General features: G+C 46.6%; 1 protein-coding gene across 1 annotated transcript in view; it reads right to left on the bottom strand.

Moving 5' to 3' along the window:
• The window catches only part of NXN (nucleoredoxin), a 114,364-nt gene that overhangs the window by 28,221 nt on the left and 64,892 nt on the right, over window positions 1–21,251 (bottom strand). The window contains exons 3-7 of the mRNA XM_029611391.1: window positions 19,930–20,063; window positions 19,061–19,161; window positions 18,266–18,372; window positions 5,582–5,761; window positions 3,849–3,973 (exon numbers count right to left, since the gene is read on the bottom strand). Of these exons, the coding sequence (XP_029467251.1) occupies window positions 3,849–3,973; window positions 5,582–5,761; window positions 18,266–18,372; window positions 19,061–19,161; window positions 19,930–20,063 (647 nt within the window). The remainder of the gene's footprint in view (window positions 1–3,848; window positions 3,974–5,581; window positions 5,762–18,265; window positions 18,373–19,060; window positions 19,162–19,929; window positions 20,064–21,251) is intronic.

Genomic DNA, 21,251 nt, shown 5'->3' with positions numbered 1-21,251 from the left:
CGAGACTATATGCACCAATCAGATGCCACCATGTGATGTCACCTATGACATATTTGCCAATATGGCAGCTGCCAAGCATGTAGGACTTGCTTTTATAGAAAGAAAAGGAAACATGAAAAAATCTTTTAGAGTAAAACACAGGGAGGCTAATATTGAAACGCAACTTATCCAGCAGCTGCTTAATATCCAGCTATGTTCAGTGGCTGCTGCTTAGCCGGATAAGTATTTATCCTTCTAAGTAGATAGCCAAATATCTTGAGTAGGCAATGGGCAGATCGAGGCAGGGCAACTTATCTGGTTATCTTAACCAGTAAGTGCCTATATCCAGCGTTTTCCAGTTAAGTTAACCGAACAAGTTTGACCTGCTCAATAGAGGGTGTAAAGGTATCCAGATACCACTTATCTGGTTATACTCAGCATTATTGCCGTGCTGCTAAATATCCCATCTTCAGTTATCCGGATAAGTTATATCCAGATAACTTAGATAGAAAAATTGGTTCTTACCTGCTAGTTTTCATTTCTAAAGTACCACAGATCAGTCCAGACAAGTGGGATTGGCTTCAAGTGTTCCCCGAGGTGTTAGGTAGCTTTATGGGCCATTCCTCAGGTGGAGCCGGGCGACAAAGGGGTTGGTAATCCCTGGCTGGTTCTATCCGCATTTTCCTGGGGGAATGATATCCAGGGGTCCTAGTTCCCTCATCCTCACGGAGGGCTTCTCCTGTTTGTAGTCCGTTTTAAATAAAAAAAAAAAAAAAAAAAGTCCTTTGGAGCCAAAGCTGGGCTCGATCGTGGGCAGGCCCCTTCGGCGCCGGCTGCACCTGAGGGATGGCCCACAAGGGCACTTGAAGCTGATCCCACTTGCCTGGACTGATCTGGGGTACGAACAGGAAAGCCCTTAATATTTATAGGTTTATTTAAAACTGTTTTAAGTTTAAGGATAAAGCTGTTTATCCTTAAACAAGGTTGCTAAGAACTGTAAGCTATAAAGAAGAAACCACTTAAGGGCTGCGATAGCGGAGTTAATTAGCAGCTGGGTCTGATCGGGCAGGCTGCAAGCACAGCACTAATTGGGAGTCCGTGCAGAAACGTAAGCACTGACGCTGCCAGGTCTGCCTGGCAGGCCATGCAAGGGACCTTGGAGGACGCATGGTCGGGCAATGGACACACTGCTACTGAGAGCTATTTAGATCATTACCAATCTTTCTGAACAGAGCTGGGAAGGGAGGAATGCTGTGCATGAACTGTGCGAAGAATCTGGTCTTCCTCCATCTTGGGCAGCTGAGCAGACAAGACGACGGTCTTTGAGAAGGAGAAATCTTGCAGGCGGCCACACCGCACGACTGAAAGCTGGGATGTATCCTTAGCGAGGGCAGAATAACTAAGCAGACTGGATTTTCCTTCGATCCAAGCTATTCAGCTGGTTGAGTCCCCAGGAACGAGTCTTGTCTGAAGACTTTAAGTTCTGAAAACGCATTTGTTTGCTCAAGCTTTCGGAAGAGACTTGTAATCAGCGAGAATTAGAAACGTTGAGGTAGGCTGGACGTTAGGCGTGAGTACTAAGACACATCCTTTATCTTTTTGCGTTTGGTTGTCCTATGTTTATTTCTGTTAATTTTGTCTGTGTTGTATTGGAAACCACTCAAAATTCAGGATGAGGTATATAGTTTTAAATAAATAAATGAGCCAATTTTTCTTTAATCTGTCATCATCTGTTATTTTAAAGGGACATTAAAATAAAAAAAGACCCAAACACACAAAAAAGGTTTTAAAATCTAAAGGAAGTGCTTAAAGACCACGAGGCAGTGTCACCCAGATGTTCTGAATGGGCCTCGAGCGTCCAGTAAAACAAGGTTGGCAGGGAATCCAGTTATCTCCAGGACTGACACGGGCCTTCCTGAACTCTGCACTTTAAATAGCAACAGATATTTAATTTCTCATCATATAAACACAAATGTTTTCTCCCGTTTCTCGTCAAGTTAATGCGACACTACAGGAACCACAGAACCTAGAAAGTGCTATCAAGTTGCACAACCCAGGCACTGATCAGAACCACTGCTGGCCCCAGCAACACAAATACACCCCCGAAACAATGAAGACTGACAGCAATAATACAATAGCTTTGCTTTTTCCTCTACAATGCAGAGCTGGCAGGCAGTGGGGTTAAGGTTTGGCAGCAGTCTCTCGAATTTCTGTGTCACACTTCTGCCAGCCAGGCTGGAACATGGCGGGTCGGTGTACTCCGAGCATGGCTGCCAGCCACAGTTGACTGTTCCACCCTTTTTTTTTTTTTTTTTTTTAAAGGCTCACTCTGCCTAGAAATAAGCAGGCTCGGAGCTGTCCTCATCAGCCCACAAGGATTGAATTCCACTCTTGGAAACTCACTCTTGCTTTGCCTAATCTGTAGATTTTCTGCCTGGATGCTGCATTATTAAGTCGCACAGTGCAATTATCTGCTCTCTTGCTATAACAATCCGTTAATTCATCCAATTAAAGTGCTTCTCTGGCCCCTCCCTCACTCACTAACTGCCCTCTGGCTTGGAGGTGGTGAGGAATAGCATTTCTGCTTGGCTGCCCTGGTGAGGCTATGTGGCGGTGGGGTGGATAAGGAGAGGGAGACGGAAGACACTGCATCTCAAGGATTCCCTCTATCTACTGCTTTATTTATACACCTCTCTACAAGAAGCTGCTTGAGAGAGAACATCCCCCACAATTTCAATGTACCTGGCAGAGCAGACTTTACATAAGTGCAATGCACACAGCAGCCACACATTCTGAATTCCAGCACGCTCACTTCCTCACTGCTTGCTTAACTGCTCTGCTTTTTTCCTTCTAATAGACTTGCAGTACAGTCTGCTTTTAACATTTTCCACACTTTAAAGTGCTTTGAAGTACGCAGATGGCTGCACAGCATATGCTAGTTTAACTCGCACAGTTCCCCCTGTGGAAATGTTGCTTCTCATGGGAATTGCCCGAGCTGGAGGAAGAGCATTAAAGACAGAGCACAGGGTAGCAGGCTCCTACCCTCTGCTTCATCTGCAATACTCTCGCAGGATGGGCAGACAAGATGGGCCTTGCAGTAGGGGTCTGCTGTCATATTACAGTCTACACATGGTACCTTGGTTGTTGTTCCAGAGGTGAAAGATCACAAGGGTAGCTTTTCGAAACAGAATGTTTTCAGTGTTTGGGCCAACATTGTGGATCCTGGCGCCATTAGACATCAAGTTGGAAACTGTCATTTAGGAAGAAAATAAAGGCACGGCTCTACCCAAGAACATAATAGGACTGGTAGTCCTTTTGGATTGTTTGTTTTATTGAATGTTAAGATGCTGATTTTTTATATTGTTTTATGATTGTATTGTTGTGTTTATGATATTGTGAACCGCTCTGACCAATATTTCTGCATGTAGGGTATAAAAAAGCTTGGAAATAAAATAAATATTCTGGGTTTCTTTGTTGCAGCATATTGCAAGTCCTAGTGTGCTCTGGGATATGCTCTTTGCATGGACTTGCCTAGTGGAAACCAAATTCCCAATTCTTGGCAATCTGGGAGTTTGTCCATTGTGGAGGCAGACAGGCAGGCTCAGTTTCCTTGTAGGCAGGAGGCATCTTCCATTTAGGACCCTCTGGGTCATCATCCATGGCCCTCAAAAACACACAGGGAGGAAAAATCCTCAGAGGAAAATGAAAAGTATGCCCTTTCTTCCCTCATAGAGGATGAAGCGGAAGAAGCACAGAAGGTTACTCGCAAGCAGATGGACGTATGATGGATGGAGCTGTACCGCAGGAGGAAGCAGAGGCCAGATGTTCACAAAGAGCTCTTCACAGCTGCCGGAGCAATTGGTACTCACCTCTCCTGCCACAAAGAACAGCAATGGGGGCTCCTCATCCTTTGCTTTGTGCTGTGCAATGAGCTTCTCGGCAATGGGCTGGATCAGTTGTTTAGCTGCTTCTGATTCGCCATCGTCCTCCGAATCTGAAGAGCAGAGCACGGAAAGAAAAGGTTTAACAACGAGTCAGTCACCGAATGCAGTGCATCTGATCGGAATTAGTCTAGGTATGAAACTTTTCAGAACTGGACTAATATATGCCCCTCTGGAAATTTCTGCCCAGAGGCAAGAGGAACAAGGTTGGCTGTACTCGGAGCAGAAGAATTGCTAGACTACAAGTTCAGGACTCACCTATATTATCAGTTTTACTTCCCAGTTTCTTTTTATTCCAGCTTTATCATAAGAACATAATAGAAGACTTGCCATGCTGGGTTAGGCCAAGGGTCCATCGAGCCCAGCATCCTGTTTCCAACAGAGGCCAATCCAGGTCACAAGTACCTGGCAGGATTCTAAGGGGTAGAGAGATTCCAAGCTACTTATCTGAAGAATAAACAGTGGATTTCTGCAACTCTACCTTAATAATGGTTAAAGCACTTTTCCTCCAGGAGCTTGTCCAAACCTTTACACTAATAGCTTTCACCACATCCTCTGGCAATGAATGCCAGAGCTTAATTATGCAGTAACTTCATTGTGTGACCCCTGGTCTTTGTAACCCTGTTTAAAAAAGATTTGGACAAGTTACTGGAGGAAAACGTCCATTAACCATTATTAAGGTGGAGTTGCAGAAATCCACTTATCATCCATGGGATAAGCAGCTTGAAATCGCTCTACCCCTTGGGAATCCTGCCAGGTACTTATGACCTGGATTGGCCACTGTTGGAAACAGGACACTGGGCTTGATGGATCCTCGGTCTGACCCAATTTATGCTGTTTCTCTATACTTTGGTTTATCCAGTGGTAAGTGGGCATCAGGAATAGTATCACTGCTTATCTTTGGGAACTTTCATGACAGACATTCACAGCAAGGGGTACGGTGGCCGTATACTTCTGCAATTTAAAACTGTGATAGCCCTTAGGACTGTGTTTGTATTTTAGCCTCTTTCATCTGAATTGTGCAGATAGATTAAACTTTCATTCTGCTTTATTGATTTTATTTGCTACTTACTGTTTATTGTAGGAGTGCGTTTTGTAGTCTGTATGCACACCACCTTGAGAGGGACCTGCCTCTGTAAAATGGTTTATACGAATTTGCCACCGGAATTCCACTGCCCCTGCACGAGCCACGGAAGCCGGCAAAGGGAAGGAAATGAAAAAGCTCTGCTACGCAGGAGAGACATCCTGCTGTGATCTCTTGAATAAATAATCGGAGTCACAGTATAAATCTTTATAAGAGGATGATGGCGGGGAGCCCCTATGCTGTGTTTGTCTCTCTTGGAAGCAGGGCTGTAAGGAACAGAGGGGCAACAGCCAACACCGGACAGGGATCCTCCCCCTCTGTTCTCACACCACCACCAGCAGATGGGAGAATACGAAAAGGGGATTTCATCTGTTTGCAAGATTGCAATCATCAGCCTGATAAAAGGTCTTATCGCTGCCCAATTACAAATATTCTTTAAAAAAATGAGGATGCAGGTTTCATGTTTTCCACATTTACCATCTCCTCTTCTTCTGATAAGACCACCTACCTAAGTCTAACCAGAGGTACAGTGTAATATTTAAAAGGTGGTTTAGCTTCGCCTGGCAGTGCTCCATACCTACAAAGAGAACCAGGCAGGGGCCCTCGTTCAGCTGCACGGCATTGGAATCGGTCAGCTCCAGGACGGGTTTCGGGTGCCAGGGGAATTCTTTGCACTCCGTGTCATTGAGCACTTCCACCCGCCCCTGTCGTGTGATGACCTCCCCTTGAGGGTCCAGCACGATTAGTGTTGGAATGCCTGTAACCAGAGAGAGACCAAAAATAGTAAACCTGCATCCCAGATCCTCACAACCGTGGCAGGCATGAACGGGCTTACAGTGACCCTGCAGAGTTAGAGAACTTCACATGCTGCTAATCGGACAAGGATGGCACAAAATACAGGAATTTTACACAGTTAGAACTCAAAATCCTGGTCTAGTACTCTTATTGCCTCAGGTACAAACTTAGATTGTAAGCCCTCTGGGGATAGGGAAATACCTACAGTTCCTGAATGTAATCCACTTTGAAGCGCTGTCAAAAGTGTGAAAAGTGGAATATAAATCTAAATAAAATTAAAAAATAAAATACATTTTTTACATCCAAACGGGAACAGCACCACATTAGCCAGTGAACCTACAACATGCAGCCTTTCTATCCTCTCGTCAGCATTCGTGGATCAAAGGGGAAAGCACGTTTCTGGCTGTCAGAAGTCTTTACTAATGGACTTCGATTAGTTCCTTGCTGCAGCGTAACGCAACTCTGAAACCTGGAAGAGGCTCTTCTCTAACTCACCCCCATAAACAGGCAGGGGACAGAGGGGGGCGTCTGCTGAAGACAGTTATTTAAAAGCTGCGAACATAACGCTGGAGTGGCACCCCCAGGAGGCAGGGGGCTCCCAGGGAACTGCTGGCTATAAGCCCACCGCTGCCCTCTGACAGCGGGAGGACAGGCCATGCCAGCCGACGTGGCTTGGCAAAGGCAACAGATGTGCAGCATCCAGAAAGGAAAGACCAAGTTTACAGACCATGTCCTCCTGACTCTCTCCTTTACTGATGGCTGTTTACCTTCCAGGAAAGCTATTTTCTTTGGCACTTGTTCTCCCGCTCTGGGTGCATTTGCCGGAATCGTTCAGCAGTGGGCAGACAGGCACTTTGCTGGCGGTTTACCACTTCTGCTTGTTATGGGTCAGCGGTGGGCATGGAAACAAGATCCACTGGTAGGCATTTCGGCTGCCTGCAGCCCTCGGGTCATTTATTCCCCAAGGCTGGTGATCAATGGGTGCCTTTAAGAGAGCCTGAAACAGATATCAGGCTCTAATCTATGAGCAACCATTTGGAAAAGCAGAATATTAATGGTTTAAAACAGGGGCTGGATCATGCTCTCCTCTGGACAGTAATTTATGAACTATTAAACATGTTAAAACGCCCAAAGAGCTGAATGCAAATGAGATAATCTGACCTCACTCAGCATTTAAGTGATTTTACAGATAAATTACCTTTACTCTCTATTTGCTAGTGACACAAACAAGATCCCACACTGCCAGTGTATTGCCATCCTCCAGGCAGCCCACCTCTTGGATGGATGGCTGGGTGTACTGTACAGTAGGGTGCAGGGCTGTTATAACAGTGCAGCTGATGGGCCCACAGCATCTATTCCAACGCACAGTATCCAAAGTTATTCAATATCTATCTTCAATATCTATCAGTATCAAAGTTATTCAATATCTATCTTCTCCCGCTTTGTCATCTCCTTTCCAATCTAAAGTTAACCCATTACTTATATGCAGATGACGTCCAAATCCTTATTCCTATCACCGAATCACTTCAAAAGACCGTACTTTTTTGGAACTCCTGCCTCCTCTCCATTAAACTCCTGTCTATAACCTTAACCTGTTACTCAACACTGACAAGACAGAATTCCTCCTGATCACTCAAGATGGCACCCTTCCATTGAATAGCTCTCACCTTACGCCGCTCCCAGTTCTCTCCCCACGGGTCAGAAACCTTGGGGTGGTCATGGATAACCATCTGAGCTTTTCTGATTTCATCAACACTACGGTTAAAGAGTGCTACTACAAACTCCAAGTTCTAAAAAGGCTTCGACCCCTCCTTCATTTTCACGATTTCAGGTCAGTGTTACAATCCATCATCTTCTCGAAAATGGACTACTGTAATTCACTGCTTCACGGTCTCCCAGTCTACACCCTAAAGCCTCTTCAACTGTTACAGAACGCTACAGCAAGGTGTCTCACTAAATCCAACAAAAGAGATCATATAACACCAATTCTAAAGAAGCTCCACTGGCTCCCAGTCAAATCTCGAATCCTGTTTAAACTTCTATCAATCACCCACAAAGCCATATTCAACAACACTCCACTGGACCTCAGAATCCCTCTTCAGCTTCACACCTCTTCCCGACCGCTAAGATTAGCACAAAGAGGAACTCTACATGCACCTCCCATGAAAACATCTTTAAGTAAAAGAGCTCTACCCACAGCAGGCCCCAAACAGTGGAATCTGCTTCCTCCGGAGCTAAGGCTGATACATTGCCCCAACACGTTCAAAAAAAGACTCAAGACATGGCTATTCGGTCAAGCATTCCCTTAACTTACTTAGTCTTCCACAGCTCCCATAGACTGTTTTCATACTGTTGACGTCCAGAACCTATGCTCATGTTTTTACTCATCAATAAGAAATGTCTCCCTCCTCCCCCCCTCCACGAACAACCTTCCTTCCCCCTCCCCCCCCATTAGCAAACCTCCCCCCCATGCGCTAGTTTCGCTCTAACAGTGCATACTGCTACTGTTCCTAGTTATGTTATATTATCCAAGTTGTTCACTCCCTTATTCATTGTAAGACATATGTTGTCATTGTTTTCTACTTGTTATAATGTAAACCGCAGTGATAAGTAATTCTGTTACCTGAACTTCGGTATAAAAAAAAGTTATAAATAAATAAATAAATATCCGTAACGAGCAGCGAACGGGCTGCAGGCTCCCATCAGAACTGCCCATGGTCCAATTCTGCTTCTGAAACGTCCCAGTTCCAATCCGAGCAACAAAGGGAGCAAAGAACACCACAAAAACGAGCCGAGCCACTGAAGAACAGAGCAATGGTATATAAAAGAGTGCCAGGAGGAGATAGCGAAACGTACAGCCGGAGGGCACGGGATATCTGTCTCTCTGCTGACGGCAGTCCTCCTTTCCCAAGTGAAGGTCAGAAGTGGTGGTAAAGCAAGGACAGCACCCAGAAACTCTCTTCATTCGGTTCAGCTTCTCCAATTACACCTCAAGTTGTGCCCACATCCCTCACAGCAGTTATATTCCAAAGGCTGAGCTCCTGTACCTAATCTATCCGAGCTGAAAGGGGCTACCTATGAAGCTGGGAGTGACCAAGATGCCCAAGGCTTGCAGCTACTATTAATCCTCTCTGTTGCACTACTAGACATACAAACACTGTGCAGACATTCTTACAAGACAGTCCCTGCTCCAGGGAGCTTACAAGTCTAATCAAGACAAATACGAGCTTTCTGGTTCTATCTTCCCCAGGGTCAGAAGCCAAGAACTCACCAGCCCCTCCCTATCTAGACATCTAAAGACCATGAGACAGGTACCAACGAAATCCCTCACCTACAAGGCAGGTGTCCAAGAAAACTGCAGTGGGGCTAAGCTGAATGCTCTTAAATTATAGTGGAACTGTTTGGCCTGGGGAGGTTAGAGATGAAAAGCTCCGGCAGCACGGGCTCAAGGTTAGAAAGGGACAGCCCTGGCAGGCAGTGACCTATCACAAGGGTACCGCATAACTTAACATGGGAAAGCTGGGTGCAAGGCGACACCCGTGGTTCACCCACAATACACAGGGCCCTGTTCTGAATTCCTTCACCCCCCCCCCCCCCCCATACCAGGGCATTAATCCACCAGAGACAGCAGATCTGTTTCCAGCAAAAAGGCAGGTCCACAAGAATCAGGATCAACCTCCAATCCCTTGGCTCACAGCTTCAAGATGGCAGCAGAGTGCAGGTGCCGGGATTGTTGGGAACAAGGTGACAAATCTGTCAGAAGAGTCATGGGTGAAAACATTCCTGGGGAGGTTTTTGGCTGCATACAGCAGCCGAGAAGCTGCCTGAGTTTCTTCCAAGTGTGACATATTTGATTTAAATTTTTATTGGATTTTTTTTTTTTTTTTTTTTAAACAAAGCTCTGCAGACCTAACCCGTTCCACCTCTTCCTATTTTACCATCACATTTTAAGGGTTTTTGCTTTCATGTTTTTTTGAAAGTCCAGTCCCTAAGCAGGTGCATTTCTCAATCCCTTTTCTGGCCTCTTCCCCCCTACCCCTAAGAACCCAGGCAAAGGCAGATGGAGACTCCCTAAGTAATCACAAAACAAAATGTCACTTCCAAGAGAGTCCACACGTGCAAGCTCTGCACACAGTAACGCATGAGAACTCAGGGTCAAATTAGCCCCAGATCTGAAACGTGAGCTCAGGACAAAAAAAACAACAACCTGAAGAATGACCCAAACTTTGGGAAGGGGGCATAGTTTATTCAGCCCAATAGTGTAAGCGGTGCCTTCACCATGCCCGGCCTTGCAAAGGATAACCCAAGATCTGGAACTAGTGCTGGGCAGTCAGAACATTCTCTTGGTCCTGTCAGCTCTGCAAGGGTAACTCGATCCATTCTCAAGCAGGAGAAAGTAGTACTAAAAATCGACAGAGGATCCTGCTCTACTGCAGAGAAAGGATGGGGCGGTCCAGCACCTCCTGCCAGACAAGTGCAGTCATCCCAGGCCTTCCGCTTCGAGTACTCTACCCCGAGTTCTAGCTGAGCACCTTGCAGCTGTCAAAGTGGGACAGACCCTGCCTTACGAGCACACGGGGGACAGTTTTTACTTTCAGCCTCCCTCGGCCGTGCGCTGTGACCAGCCAACACTGCAAAGTGGAGGTTGAATTCTGCTGGACGACAGAAAATCCAGAATCCCAGCACAGACACGGAGTTCCCACATCCTGGACAGCAACGTTAAAGCCCAACAGAGGTTGCTTTGCTTGGTAGTCATTTTAAAACCAGGAACACCAACAAGACCGATGCCAGCTACAACTTATTTGATAAAGAAAAAAGTTACTGTTTTGTTGCGCGTTTGTCCTGCATAATACTGTAATTTACTTCCTGCATCTGGGGGAAATGTCCTTTTCCCACTCTCCCTCAGTCCAATACCGCCATCCTACAGACACCAGAAGCAGCAGCGCAAGTGTTCAGTGCATCAACGACCCATGTGTGCCACCATCGCAGAGCAACAACCAGGCTCACACCAGAGGTGCCAGCTGCACCGTCACCTCCACAGAACCTCAGGGTCAACGAGATCCATCGAAGCCCAGCGTCCACAGGGGAAGCCCTGAAGCCCCTAACCAACTGCTAGCAGATAAGCTGTCGTAACTGGAACATTGATATTCTGCATGGCTGGATCAGACGGGGGCTGTAAGCATCAGCCACTCCTGACATTTGTCACACAGAACCACCACTTTGAAATCTGACAGAACAGAACCAGGCTCCCCAACAACAGCCAGCAGATACTGCAAAGTCTGTGGTATTTAAAAAAACCAAAACAAACACCCATCATGGACTGGGCATTTCAGAATTCAAGTAATAAATCTCTCTCTCGTCCCAATTCTGGGCTAATCCCAGCTCCAGCTTCCGGATGTAAACTCCAAGTCAGAGGTAGAGAAGCTGCTCCGAGGTCTCATGCACAACTCTGGAGCTGTTCCAGAGCAGGAGATTATAATCGGTTCTTCTTCAGCTATGACTGGGTTTTTTTCTCTGTTACGCAGAAAACAGAAATCCCTCTGCAGCCTCAGACCTGTGCTTGCAGTGGCCCTGGCTTGTCAGGACCCTCCCTACATTCCAGCCCAGCCTGGAATTCCTAAGCCCTGTTTGAGCCGTGGCTGCGCTCGCGGGGGTAAGTGCAGGGTATTAAGCAAGCAAGATGGCAGAGACAGGAATCCGGAGCAGCCTGCCAAAATTTAAACACAAAGGCTTCATTCAGCCCCGGATGGTATTCGGTATGTCCTTGGAGAAACCACCTGGAAGTTATAAGAGAAAAAAACCCATTTTGGGTTAATTCTTCCCAATGGCACGCGCCCCCCACTTAACCCTCTTTTCATGATGGCGCACGGCCCCGTGCCCATCGTTACAGAAGACGGGTCAGCACCAGGGTGCCCTGGGAGGGTCATCTCCGGTGAATGCCGACAGCACATGAGCCCTCTGTACCGAGCCCACCGTCCCTAGCAGAGGGTGCGCTGGAGCCCAGAGATTACAGGAAACTCTTCCAGTAAGAGGAGCAGTGGGGGGAGGGGGGGGTGCCGGGAAGACAGCATGATGTGTGATATTCAAAGGGAGAGCTGGGTACACCAGAAAGCTGCGCTTCACCCTAACAAACTGTCTCAAGAGCTCGCATTCTCGGTCATCTTTTTGGTCGGTAGCAAGCTTACGATTTCCCTTTCCTTCACGAGCACAACAACTTCCTGAGTTTTGTACTGCTCTGTAACACTACAGGTAATGGTAGTCCCTCTGCCTCCGCAGCTTACAGAGTAACACCCAGCAGTCATTTATTGGTGGTGTGCATGACTCCAGGACATAACACTTTCATATCCATGACCAGGAAAGTTTTCTTTTTTTTTTTTTAATCTCCCGATTACAGGATTTACATAAACCATAAGAACATAAGAACATGCCATACTGGATCAGACAAAGGGTCCATCAAGCCCAGCATCCTGTTTCCAACAGTGGCCAAACCAGGTCACAAGTACCTGGCAAGTACCCAAAAACTAAGATGATCCCATGCTACTGATGCCAGTAATAGCAGTGGCTATTTTGTAAGTCAACTTGATTAATAGCAGGTAATGGACTTCTCCAAGAACTTATCCAATCCTTTTTTAAACCCAACAACACTAACTGCACTAACCACATCCCCTGGCAACAAAGTCCAGAATTTAATTGTGTGTTGAGTGAAAAAGAATTTAATTGTGTGTTGAGTGAAAAAGAACTTTCTCCGATTAGTTTTAAATGTGCTACATGCTAACTTCATGCTAACTGATTCACATGCTAACTTCATGCTAACTGATTCACATTTACCCGTTCTAGACCTCTCATGATTTTAAACACCTCTATCATATCCCACCTCAGCCGTCTCTTCTCCAAGCTGAAGAGTCCCAACCTCTTTAGTCTTTCCTCATAGGGAAGCTGTTCCATCCCCTTTATCATTTTGGTCTCCCTTCTCTGTACCTTCTCCATCGCAACTATCAGAGTAGTTAAATCACAAGTGGATTGTGATAGACTGCAGGAGGACCTTGTGAGACTGGAAGATTGGGCATCCAAATGGCAGATGAAATTTAAAAGTGGATTATTGCAAGGTGCTGCATATAGGGAAAAATAACCCATGCTATAGTTACACAATGTTGGGCTCCATATTAGGAGCTACAACCCAAGAAAGAGATCTAGGTGTCATAGTGGATAACACATTGAAATCGTCGGTTCAGTGTGCTGCGGCAGTCAAAAAAGCAAACAGAATGTTGGGAATTATTAGAAAGAAAATGATGAATGGAACGTAAAAAAATAAAATAATCTGAGAACAAAAAAGCCTGTAAATACTGTCCTAAATATAGAATACCTGCAAAAGATAGGAACAGTGTAACAACTAGAGACAGGCGATGAATCGTAATGAGCAAAAACAGCACAATTACAATAAAAAAGTAATCATTAAGGGAATGCAACTAACAGGTGTCAGCAAGCCGGGTGAACACCTAAGACCTTTACTTAAGACAGGTTTCCCGGGCTCCTCAATCATTCATCCACAGCCCAATCAAGATGCCAAAAAAAATAATTTTTTAGAAGAGTTTTTTGTTGCAATTAGAACACCCATAGGAGGTAAATATCGCTCCATAAATATAAGACCACAGCATGTGCTAGCGGCATATAGCAGCGTATTGCAGTTATATCCCCAAGGAAAGCTTGAATACCAATGTAAAAAAAAAATCAAACCCCGACATCAGCTGGCATTTCAGATACCTGCATCAGGGGGACTTATCTTTAATGAGTTCGTACCAACTGGATCAACAGAATGGGAAGACCTTCTCTACTCTCAGGGTTCATATGTAAACGTGCCAAGGGAGTGGCATGAACTGTCGCAGCCATATGGCCCAACAGCTTCAACATGTGCCGAGCTGACACCTGCTGGCTCATCTGAATCCCTGTCGCAATGGTCATCAAATTGATGGCCCTCTGGTGAGGCAGGAAGGCCTTAGCCTGAGCCGTGTCTAGCAGGGCTCCTATGAAGTCCAACTGAGGTGACGGGCTGAGATAGGACTTTGGGTAGTTGATGACAAACCCTAGTGTTTCCAACACCCAGATGGTTGAGTGCATGGACTCGTCGGCCCCCGCCCGAGAGGTGCTCTTGACCAGCAAATCATCCAGATACAGGAAAACAAACTCCCAGTCTGCAAATGTGCACCACCACCACGGCCAGGTATTTTGTAAAGACACATGGGGCTGACATAAGCCCAAATGACAACACCCGGTACAGGAAGTGCTATTTTCCCACCACGAATCAGAGACACTTCGTGACCTGGGAAGATCTCGATATGGGTGTAAGCGTCTTTGAGATCCAGGGAGCAAAAAAAAAAAAAAAAGGGGGGGGGGGGGGGGGGGGGGAAATCAAGGTGCCCAGGGAAACCATCCTGAACTTTTCTTTTTTGATGAGCTTGTTCACGGCCCTCAGGTCTAGGATGGGGCAGAGTGTCCCGTCCCCCCCCCCCTCCCCGTTCTCTTTGGTATCAGGAAGTACCGGGAGTAAAATCCCCACCCTCTTTGCCCGGGTGTCACCATGAAATAAAAGGAGCACCAGGCAGGCAAGGGACACCAGGCAACGAACGCACCACCATCCCGGGGGTGTCGACCATGAAAAGAAGAAGTTTGCCGATAAACATTGAAAAATCTACTTAAGTCATTAAAAGGAGTACTGGGAAGACCCTGCGCTGACCATGTGAGGCAGAGAAGTGAAAAAAATCATGAAAAAAGTTTTTGAAAAGTAGGCCCAAAGAACAACAGGCTCCGCAGAAAAGAAGAGACTGGAGGGGACCCTGCATGAACGCATGCTATAATGTAGGCTAGGCATGCCCAGAGAGGATCAGTCAAAATTGGAGACACTTTGACATATGTTTTCTGTAATCGGGGCTCCATCCGATGATGTCACCTATGTGTGAAGACTACCATCCTGCTGTCCTCAGAGAAACTAAAGGAACCTCTGAATCTTTGGGCTCAATCACTCTGGCCTTTAGGGATTGTAATATTGGGTGCAGGAACCACTCAATGAATTGTGCTTCTTCGACATGAGCACGCTGTCCTGCCCATTTTGTCTTGTGATTCAACATAGAAAAAAAAAACAATAAGTGGCTGTGTAGGGCTACCTGGGTAGGTGGGTGAGATCCTGCGTATGTGTGTAGAGAAGGGGGGAGTTTGAAAGGCCGTTTGTGTGGGTGTGAGGGAGCGAGGGTCTGTGTGTGGGTCTGCGAGGATCAAGTCTGCAAAGCTCCCCCTCCCCCAATTCACAACAATCTCAGAGTGGCTGCAAATTGAAACATCCTACCTATGAAGAGCAGGAGATTTTTTAAATCCTTATTAATTCCATTATTGGATGTTATTTAATATGTCTGCTGTTTTCATATATTATATACTGATGTTCTGGGAAATTTTTTTTTATATATTTTTGAGATAACAGTGTTGTACAATAAAGTCAACAGTTGCATAACAACATCTTGTACATACCACACGCATATACAATTCATAACTATTCATATTCATAACTATTCCATGTTACCGTTGCTATTACTAGCAACGGTAACATGGAATAGACTTAGTTTTTGGGTACTTGCCAGGTTCTTATGGCCTGGATGGGCCACTGTTGGAAACAGGATGCTGGGCTTGATGGACCCTTGGTCTGACCAAGTATGGCATTTTCTTATGTTCTTAACATTTTGCTGTTGCTTTCTTCCATGGTATCAGATTTTCTGGGAATTTTATTTTAAAAAGTTTCTTAAAAGGTTATTGGATGTTCTATTCATCAGTTGTTTTGAAATATTTTATGATTGTTTTATATTTATTTTGTTGTTTGTTGGTCTTTTATTCTGTCTTTAGTAACATAAGAACATAAGTTGTCATACTGGGTCAGACCAAGGATCTATCAAGCCCAGCATCCTGTTTCCAAAAGTGGCCAATCTGAGTTACAATCACCTGGCAAATGCCCAAACACTAAGTAGATCCCATACTACTAATGCCAGTAACAGCAGTGGCTAAAGGATTGTATGTTGTGTGTGTGTGGCAAAGATGTTTAGTTTCTATGTAGGAGTCTATACCAGTCTGTCTTAGTCTGTTTTTAGTAGGGATGTGCATTTGTGTGTCCATTCGTTTGATTTGTTTCACTGCTAAGCGCATATCTAACGAATGGATGCTAGGCATACAAAACAAATGGTATGCGCTTACGTCTACGGGCGCCCACATACGTGCTTAGCCGTGAAACGCGGCAAAACAAATGGACACACGAATGCACATCCCTAGTTTTCAGTAGGCGGTGTGTATTGGTCTTCTAAGGTCTGATGTAATATATTCAGTGCTGCTCTTTCCTGGGTAGGGTTGTTGCTGATTTGATATGGCAGTCTTGGCAGGCCTTGATAGTTTTCATTGGAGCTATGTAAGTATTATGCAAAACTACTGTGAGTTACTAAGACAATATAGGAACCCATCTTTAGATGTGAATGTCTCTAATCTGACATCTGAAGAAGGGACTTATGTAGTTTTAAAAGCTTTGGCACAATATTTTTGGGTACACGTATCTTCGGAACCCTGGCTTGTTCTGTTTTCTAAATAGGAGGTATATTGGTGTTTTTAGAGCCTGACTTTTCACAGGTAGGGTTGTAGTCTGAATGATGGCATTTAGTGCTGTTTTTGGTATGGGAGGTTCACAATATTGTAATTATTTATTCATGGCTTTCTGAGGGCCAGGCCCACACCCATTACATATTACAACAGGCCTAATGCCTAGTGGGTTCCAAGTGTCTTTTGTCTCTAGGGGAGAGGGGGTCTTGGGAGCGAGACTGCTGTAGACCAGGGTGGGAGGAGGGGGAGCACATCTTATTCCTTGCCGTAGGCAACAGGTTGCCTTGAGCCATCCCTGAGCGAGTGGATGCATGCAAATGTCTCCCCATCCCTTCATCATTTCTATCAGGCTCTTACACATTTAAAAAAATTAAAAAAAAGTTTAAACTGGCGTCCAAGGAGATTGAGAACACCACAAACCCTGAACTATGAGATGGAAACTAAATTTGAATTCAGTTCCTAATGGCTTCCATTCCACCCAGGATATAAATGGTCTCTTCAGATTCCGTTATTAGCCTGAGAACAGGCAGCCAAGAGAATACAAGAGCTGCAGAAAGCTCATCCTCCAAGCACCAACAAGAAATGAGGAGAGGGCAATAAATCTGCAGAACCATCCATCCATGACCAGCTTTAGCAATTTTATCAGGGCACAGGTCTGAAGTTGTGCGAGAGCTCAGCGATTTCCCTACCCTACTCCCACCACCAGTGTCATGAGGTCACTTGTCTGCCTGCTGCTGCCCGAACTTCCCTCAGGCTTAGCAAACTGACTCCTCCCGATAAGCCTTTGGTAAAGCTGAGGGTGCTCACTGCAGTAATAAACCACAAGAGCAATAAATAAATGCAGAAACTAAGGACAAAACCAGCTTTTACTTTCAGAGAGCTTAAAAAAAAAAAAAAAAAAATTCACAAGAGGAAAACAAACCCAGCCTAGAAGTACTTGTCTGCTGGTTAAGACCACTTAGGTTTCTGAGCTATGTGGAAGGGGTGGGAGGTTACTACGACTTTCACATGGCTTCCCCCAGTTCTAAAAGAACTTGGGGCATTGCCCCCTTAAAAGCCTCTAAACTGCTGTTACCTCTTTAAGACCTTTCCCTTCAGCAGCCATGTGTATTTTTAGCCAGGGGTCTGACAGGTCAGATCTATGGGAGGGAACCATGGTTTTATGCTCTGAGAAACGCAGAGTCAGGGCTCATGTTTAAGGCACACGACGGAGTTCGGAGAATGTCTCAACTCTAAACACGTAGAGGCCATAAAAAAAAAAAAAAAAAAATTGTCTCAGGACCCCTGAACCAGCCTAAGTTCCTATCAAAATAGCATGCAGCAGCCTACAATAACCCAGGAGAGCCAGAGGAGGGCAAGAATCCAGTGTAGGGGGAACAAAAATCCAATTCACCTTATTTAGTCTCATAGGATTTTTAGACGTACAAGAGACTTTGAAGGATTGCACTGTAATTGCTCTCTATCCCCTCTCGGCTGCATTAAGTCCGACTCTAACCTGAGCAGGCCACATTTGGATTCTTGCAATAGAAGTCATGGCAAATGCAGGGAGCTGCCTGCCCCCCCCCCCCCCCAGGCACTCAGCTCCTGGCTGTGGAGGGTGCACATAGGATCTATCTTTGTGTGTGCTAACACAGATTATATGTAAACCTTCCCACTAGCAAACAAAACAAAACTGGGGTCTGTGGCACAGCACCATGGGCAGACCAGCTGGATCCAGAGTCCATATCTTACCATGACATTTTCTATTACAGAAATGAGGGCATCTATACACACATGCACTCAGTTACATGCCACTGCATGAGGTCTAGGTACGATCAGCCAGGGCCAGGAGGGCAATAACTACCTTGGATTCCATAGAGACGGTTTAATCGTGATCGTCTGGCTTCATCGCTGTAGGGAACAGCTAACCAGGGCATCTCGCTGAAGTACTGTTTAAAGGAGTCCTCAGACCTAGGCACGGATACAAAAATAAAACTCAGTGAGCGCCATTAGATGTGTCCTGAACTTCCGCAGCCTCCCAGAGGCTGGGGTTTATTGCTAAACATCCTATTTCAGCACCTTGTGGCACTTGTCTTACCTCACCCATCCCAAACTGTCTCACCTAGGCCTAAGTGCATCCTTGTAAAAACCCAATCTCCCCTACAAAAACAGCTACATAAGAATCATCCCTGCCGGGAGCCCTCCAGCACCCACTGCACAGCCGTTCACACCTACAGCTAAACTTTAAAACAGTTTATTCCTCATGTCAAAGCCCTCACCCAGCTGTTAACTGCACACATCTGTAGCGCTGCTTCAGAGCCCATTTCCAACAGCTTAGCTAGGACTGAAACCAGCGCCTGAGATGAGGAGGAGGAAGAGGTAGTCTGGTGGTGAGAAAATGGAACCTGAGAAATCACCAGGGATTCCCCGAGTTCAAATCCAGCTCTGCCAGCGAATCGGCCACGTGACTCCATTTACTCAACTATAATTTGATACCACACACTAGCACGCTTCCTTTCTTTTGCCAGCCAAGAGCTGCCACCCTAGAGGTGGCCACACATGCTTTTAGTGAATTGCCTTGTAAAGTCTGGGGGGGAGGGGGATATCTAGCTTGGATGAACAGTGCCGTACAAGTCAAAGCTGCTCCTATGTTACTCACCTGTCAGCACTGACAAAGACTATTTCAAACCTCTGGCCAGAGTCCTTGACTTTTCGATAGGACTCCACGAGCACCCGAGTGAGGCTCCGGCACGGGGGACACTAGAATCGAGAAAGAAAACTGCTTAATTCCCTCTCGAGTTTGACAGAAGCACGACAGACATCACACGAGGTGGGGCTGACAGCGATGCTGGGCTCAGTGGACCCGGCACGGCACTTATGCTCTTAGAGGGCACTGGGGTACACTATTCTGGTTTTAAGGAGGGCGTTGGAGGCAGGGGTTTAACGCTGCACTGAACTTGCAGGGCCTGTGGGGCACAGTTCCCCCCATCAGGGGCATGAGTCAGACTGACCTCCATAGCAGGGCGCTGGGGGAGGAGAGATTCAGCTGGCAGTTATGAGACACTTAATACAAATCCAGATTTAAAGCTTCTGTAAAATCTGAACAGCTCAGTGAATTCTGTTGCTTCATCCAGAAAGAAAAAAATAAAATTAAAAAAAATTCAGAAAACCCTTTCATGACATGAAAACAGGTAAAACTGGCAAAGAAAAGGGACGTGTGGTATTCTTTCTTCCTATAGAACTGAATTCTAAAGAAAACTACAAAAAATAAACAGTGAGAAGCCATCCTACACATAATTTGCGGCGTAAAGTCAGTCAACACCAACTGTGCTTATCCTGTAAGGAATAGGCCCCAGGCTTTCCTTTCTAACCCCACGAATGCTGGAAGGGGGCCTTCCACCATGCCCGTTGTCAGATTAACTCATCGCTTGTGTTCCTGGATCAAAACTACAGGAAAACAAAAGCTCCCTGTGTTTTTCATAGGTGGTCCTGGGAGGAGGAACTGCAAGGTTGGGAAGGTGCACTCACCCAATGAGCGGAGAAATAGACTCCCACGTAACCGCCTTCCAGGGTGCTACTGTCCAGAGACTGCCCGTTGGTCCTCAGCAGGGGTCCTACAATGACCTCGCTGAAAGGCTTTGGGCCCCATGGGAACTCCAAACCTAGGGTCAAATGGGAAGAAGGTGGAAGTAGTCACTCTGATCTGGAATTTGGAAAAAGCCTGCAAGCATTTCTCTGAGATAGCTATTAATGTCCAGGCCCATGGTGTGAGAGTGGGGCAGTGTGTGGAGGGGGTGAGAGAGGGGAATCTTGCACTGTACCTGTCCTGTGGTGGAGCAGTGTGTGGAGGGGGGAGAGGGGAAGCCTGCACTGTACCTGTCCTGTAGTGGGGCAGTGTGTGCAGGTGAGGGGGGAGAGGGGAAGCCTGCACTGTACCTGTCCTGTGGTGGAGCAGTGTGTGGAGGGGGGTGAGAGAGGGGAATCTTGCACTGTACCTGTCCTGTGGTGGAGCAGTGTGTGGAGGGGGGAGAGGGGAAGCCTGCACTGTACCTGTCCTGTGGTGAGGCAGTGTATGGAGGTGAGGGGGGAGAAGGGAAGCCTGCACTGTACCTGTCCTGTGGTGAGGCAGTATATGGAGGGGGGAGAGGGGAAGCCTGCACTGTACCTGTCCTGTGGTGAGGCAGTGTATGGAGGTGAGGGGGGAGAAGGGAAGCCTGCACTGTACCTGTCCTGTGGTGAGGCAGTGTATGGAGGTGAGGGGGGAGAAGGGAAGCCTGCACTGTACCTGTCCTGTGGTGAGGCAGTGTATGGAGGGGGGAGAGGGGAATCTTGCACTGTACCTGTCCTGTGGTGGAGCAGTGTGTGGAGGTGAGGGGGGAGAGGGGAAGCCTGCACTGTACCTGTCCTGTAGTGGAGTAGTGTGTGGAGGTGAGGGGGGAGAGGGGAAGCCTGCACTGTACCTGTCCTGTGGTGGAGCAATGTGTGGCGGGGGGGAGAGGGGAATCTTGCACTGTACCTGTCCTGTGGTGGAGCAGTGTGTGGAGGTGAGGGGGGAGAGGGGAAGCCTGCACTGTACCTGTCCTGTGGTGAGGCAGTGTATGGAGGGGGGGAGAGGGGAATCTTGCACTGTACCTGTCCTGTGGTGGAGCAGTGTGTGGAGGTGAGGGGGGAGAGGGGAATCTTGCACTGTACCTGTCCTGTGGTGGAGCAGTGTGTGGAGGTGAGGGGGGAGAGGGGAATCTTGCACTGTACCTGTCCTGTGGTGGAGCAGTGTGTGGAGGGGAAGCTTGCACTGCTGCTGCATGCACTGTACCTGTCCTGTGGTGGAGCAGTGTGTGGAGGGGAAGCTT

Source organism: Rhinatrema bivittatum, chromosome 8 (assembly GCF_901001135.1).
Source record: "Rhinatrema bivittatum chromosome 8, aRhiBiv1.1, whole genome shotgun sequence".
Taxonomy (NCBI): domain Eukaryota; kingdom Metazoa; phylum Chordata; class Amphibia; order Gymnophiona; family Rhinatrematidae; genus Rhinatrema; species Rhinatrema bivittatum.
This window is presented reverse-complemented; position numbering and strand designations above follow the sequence as displayed.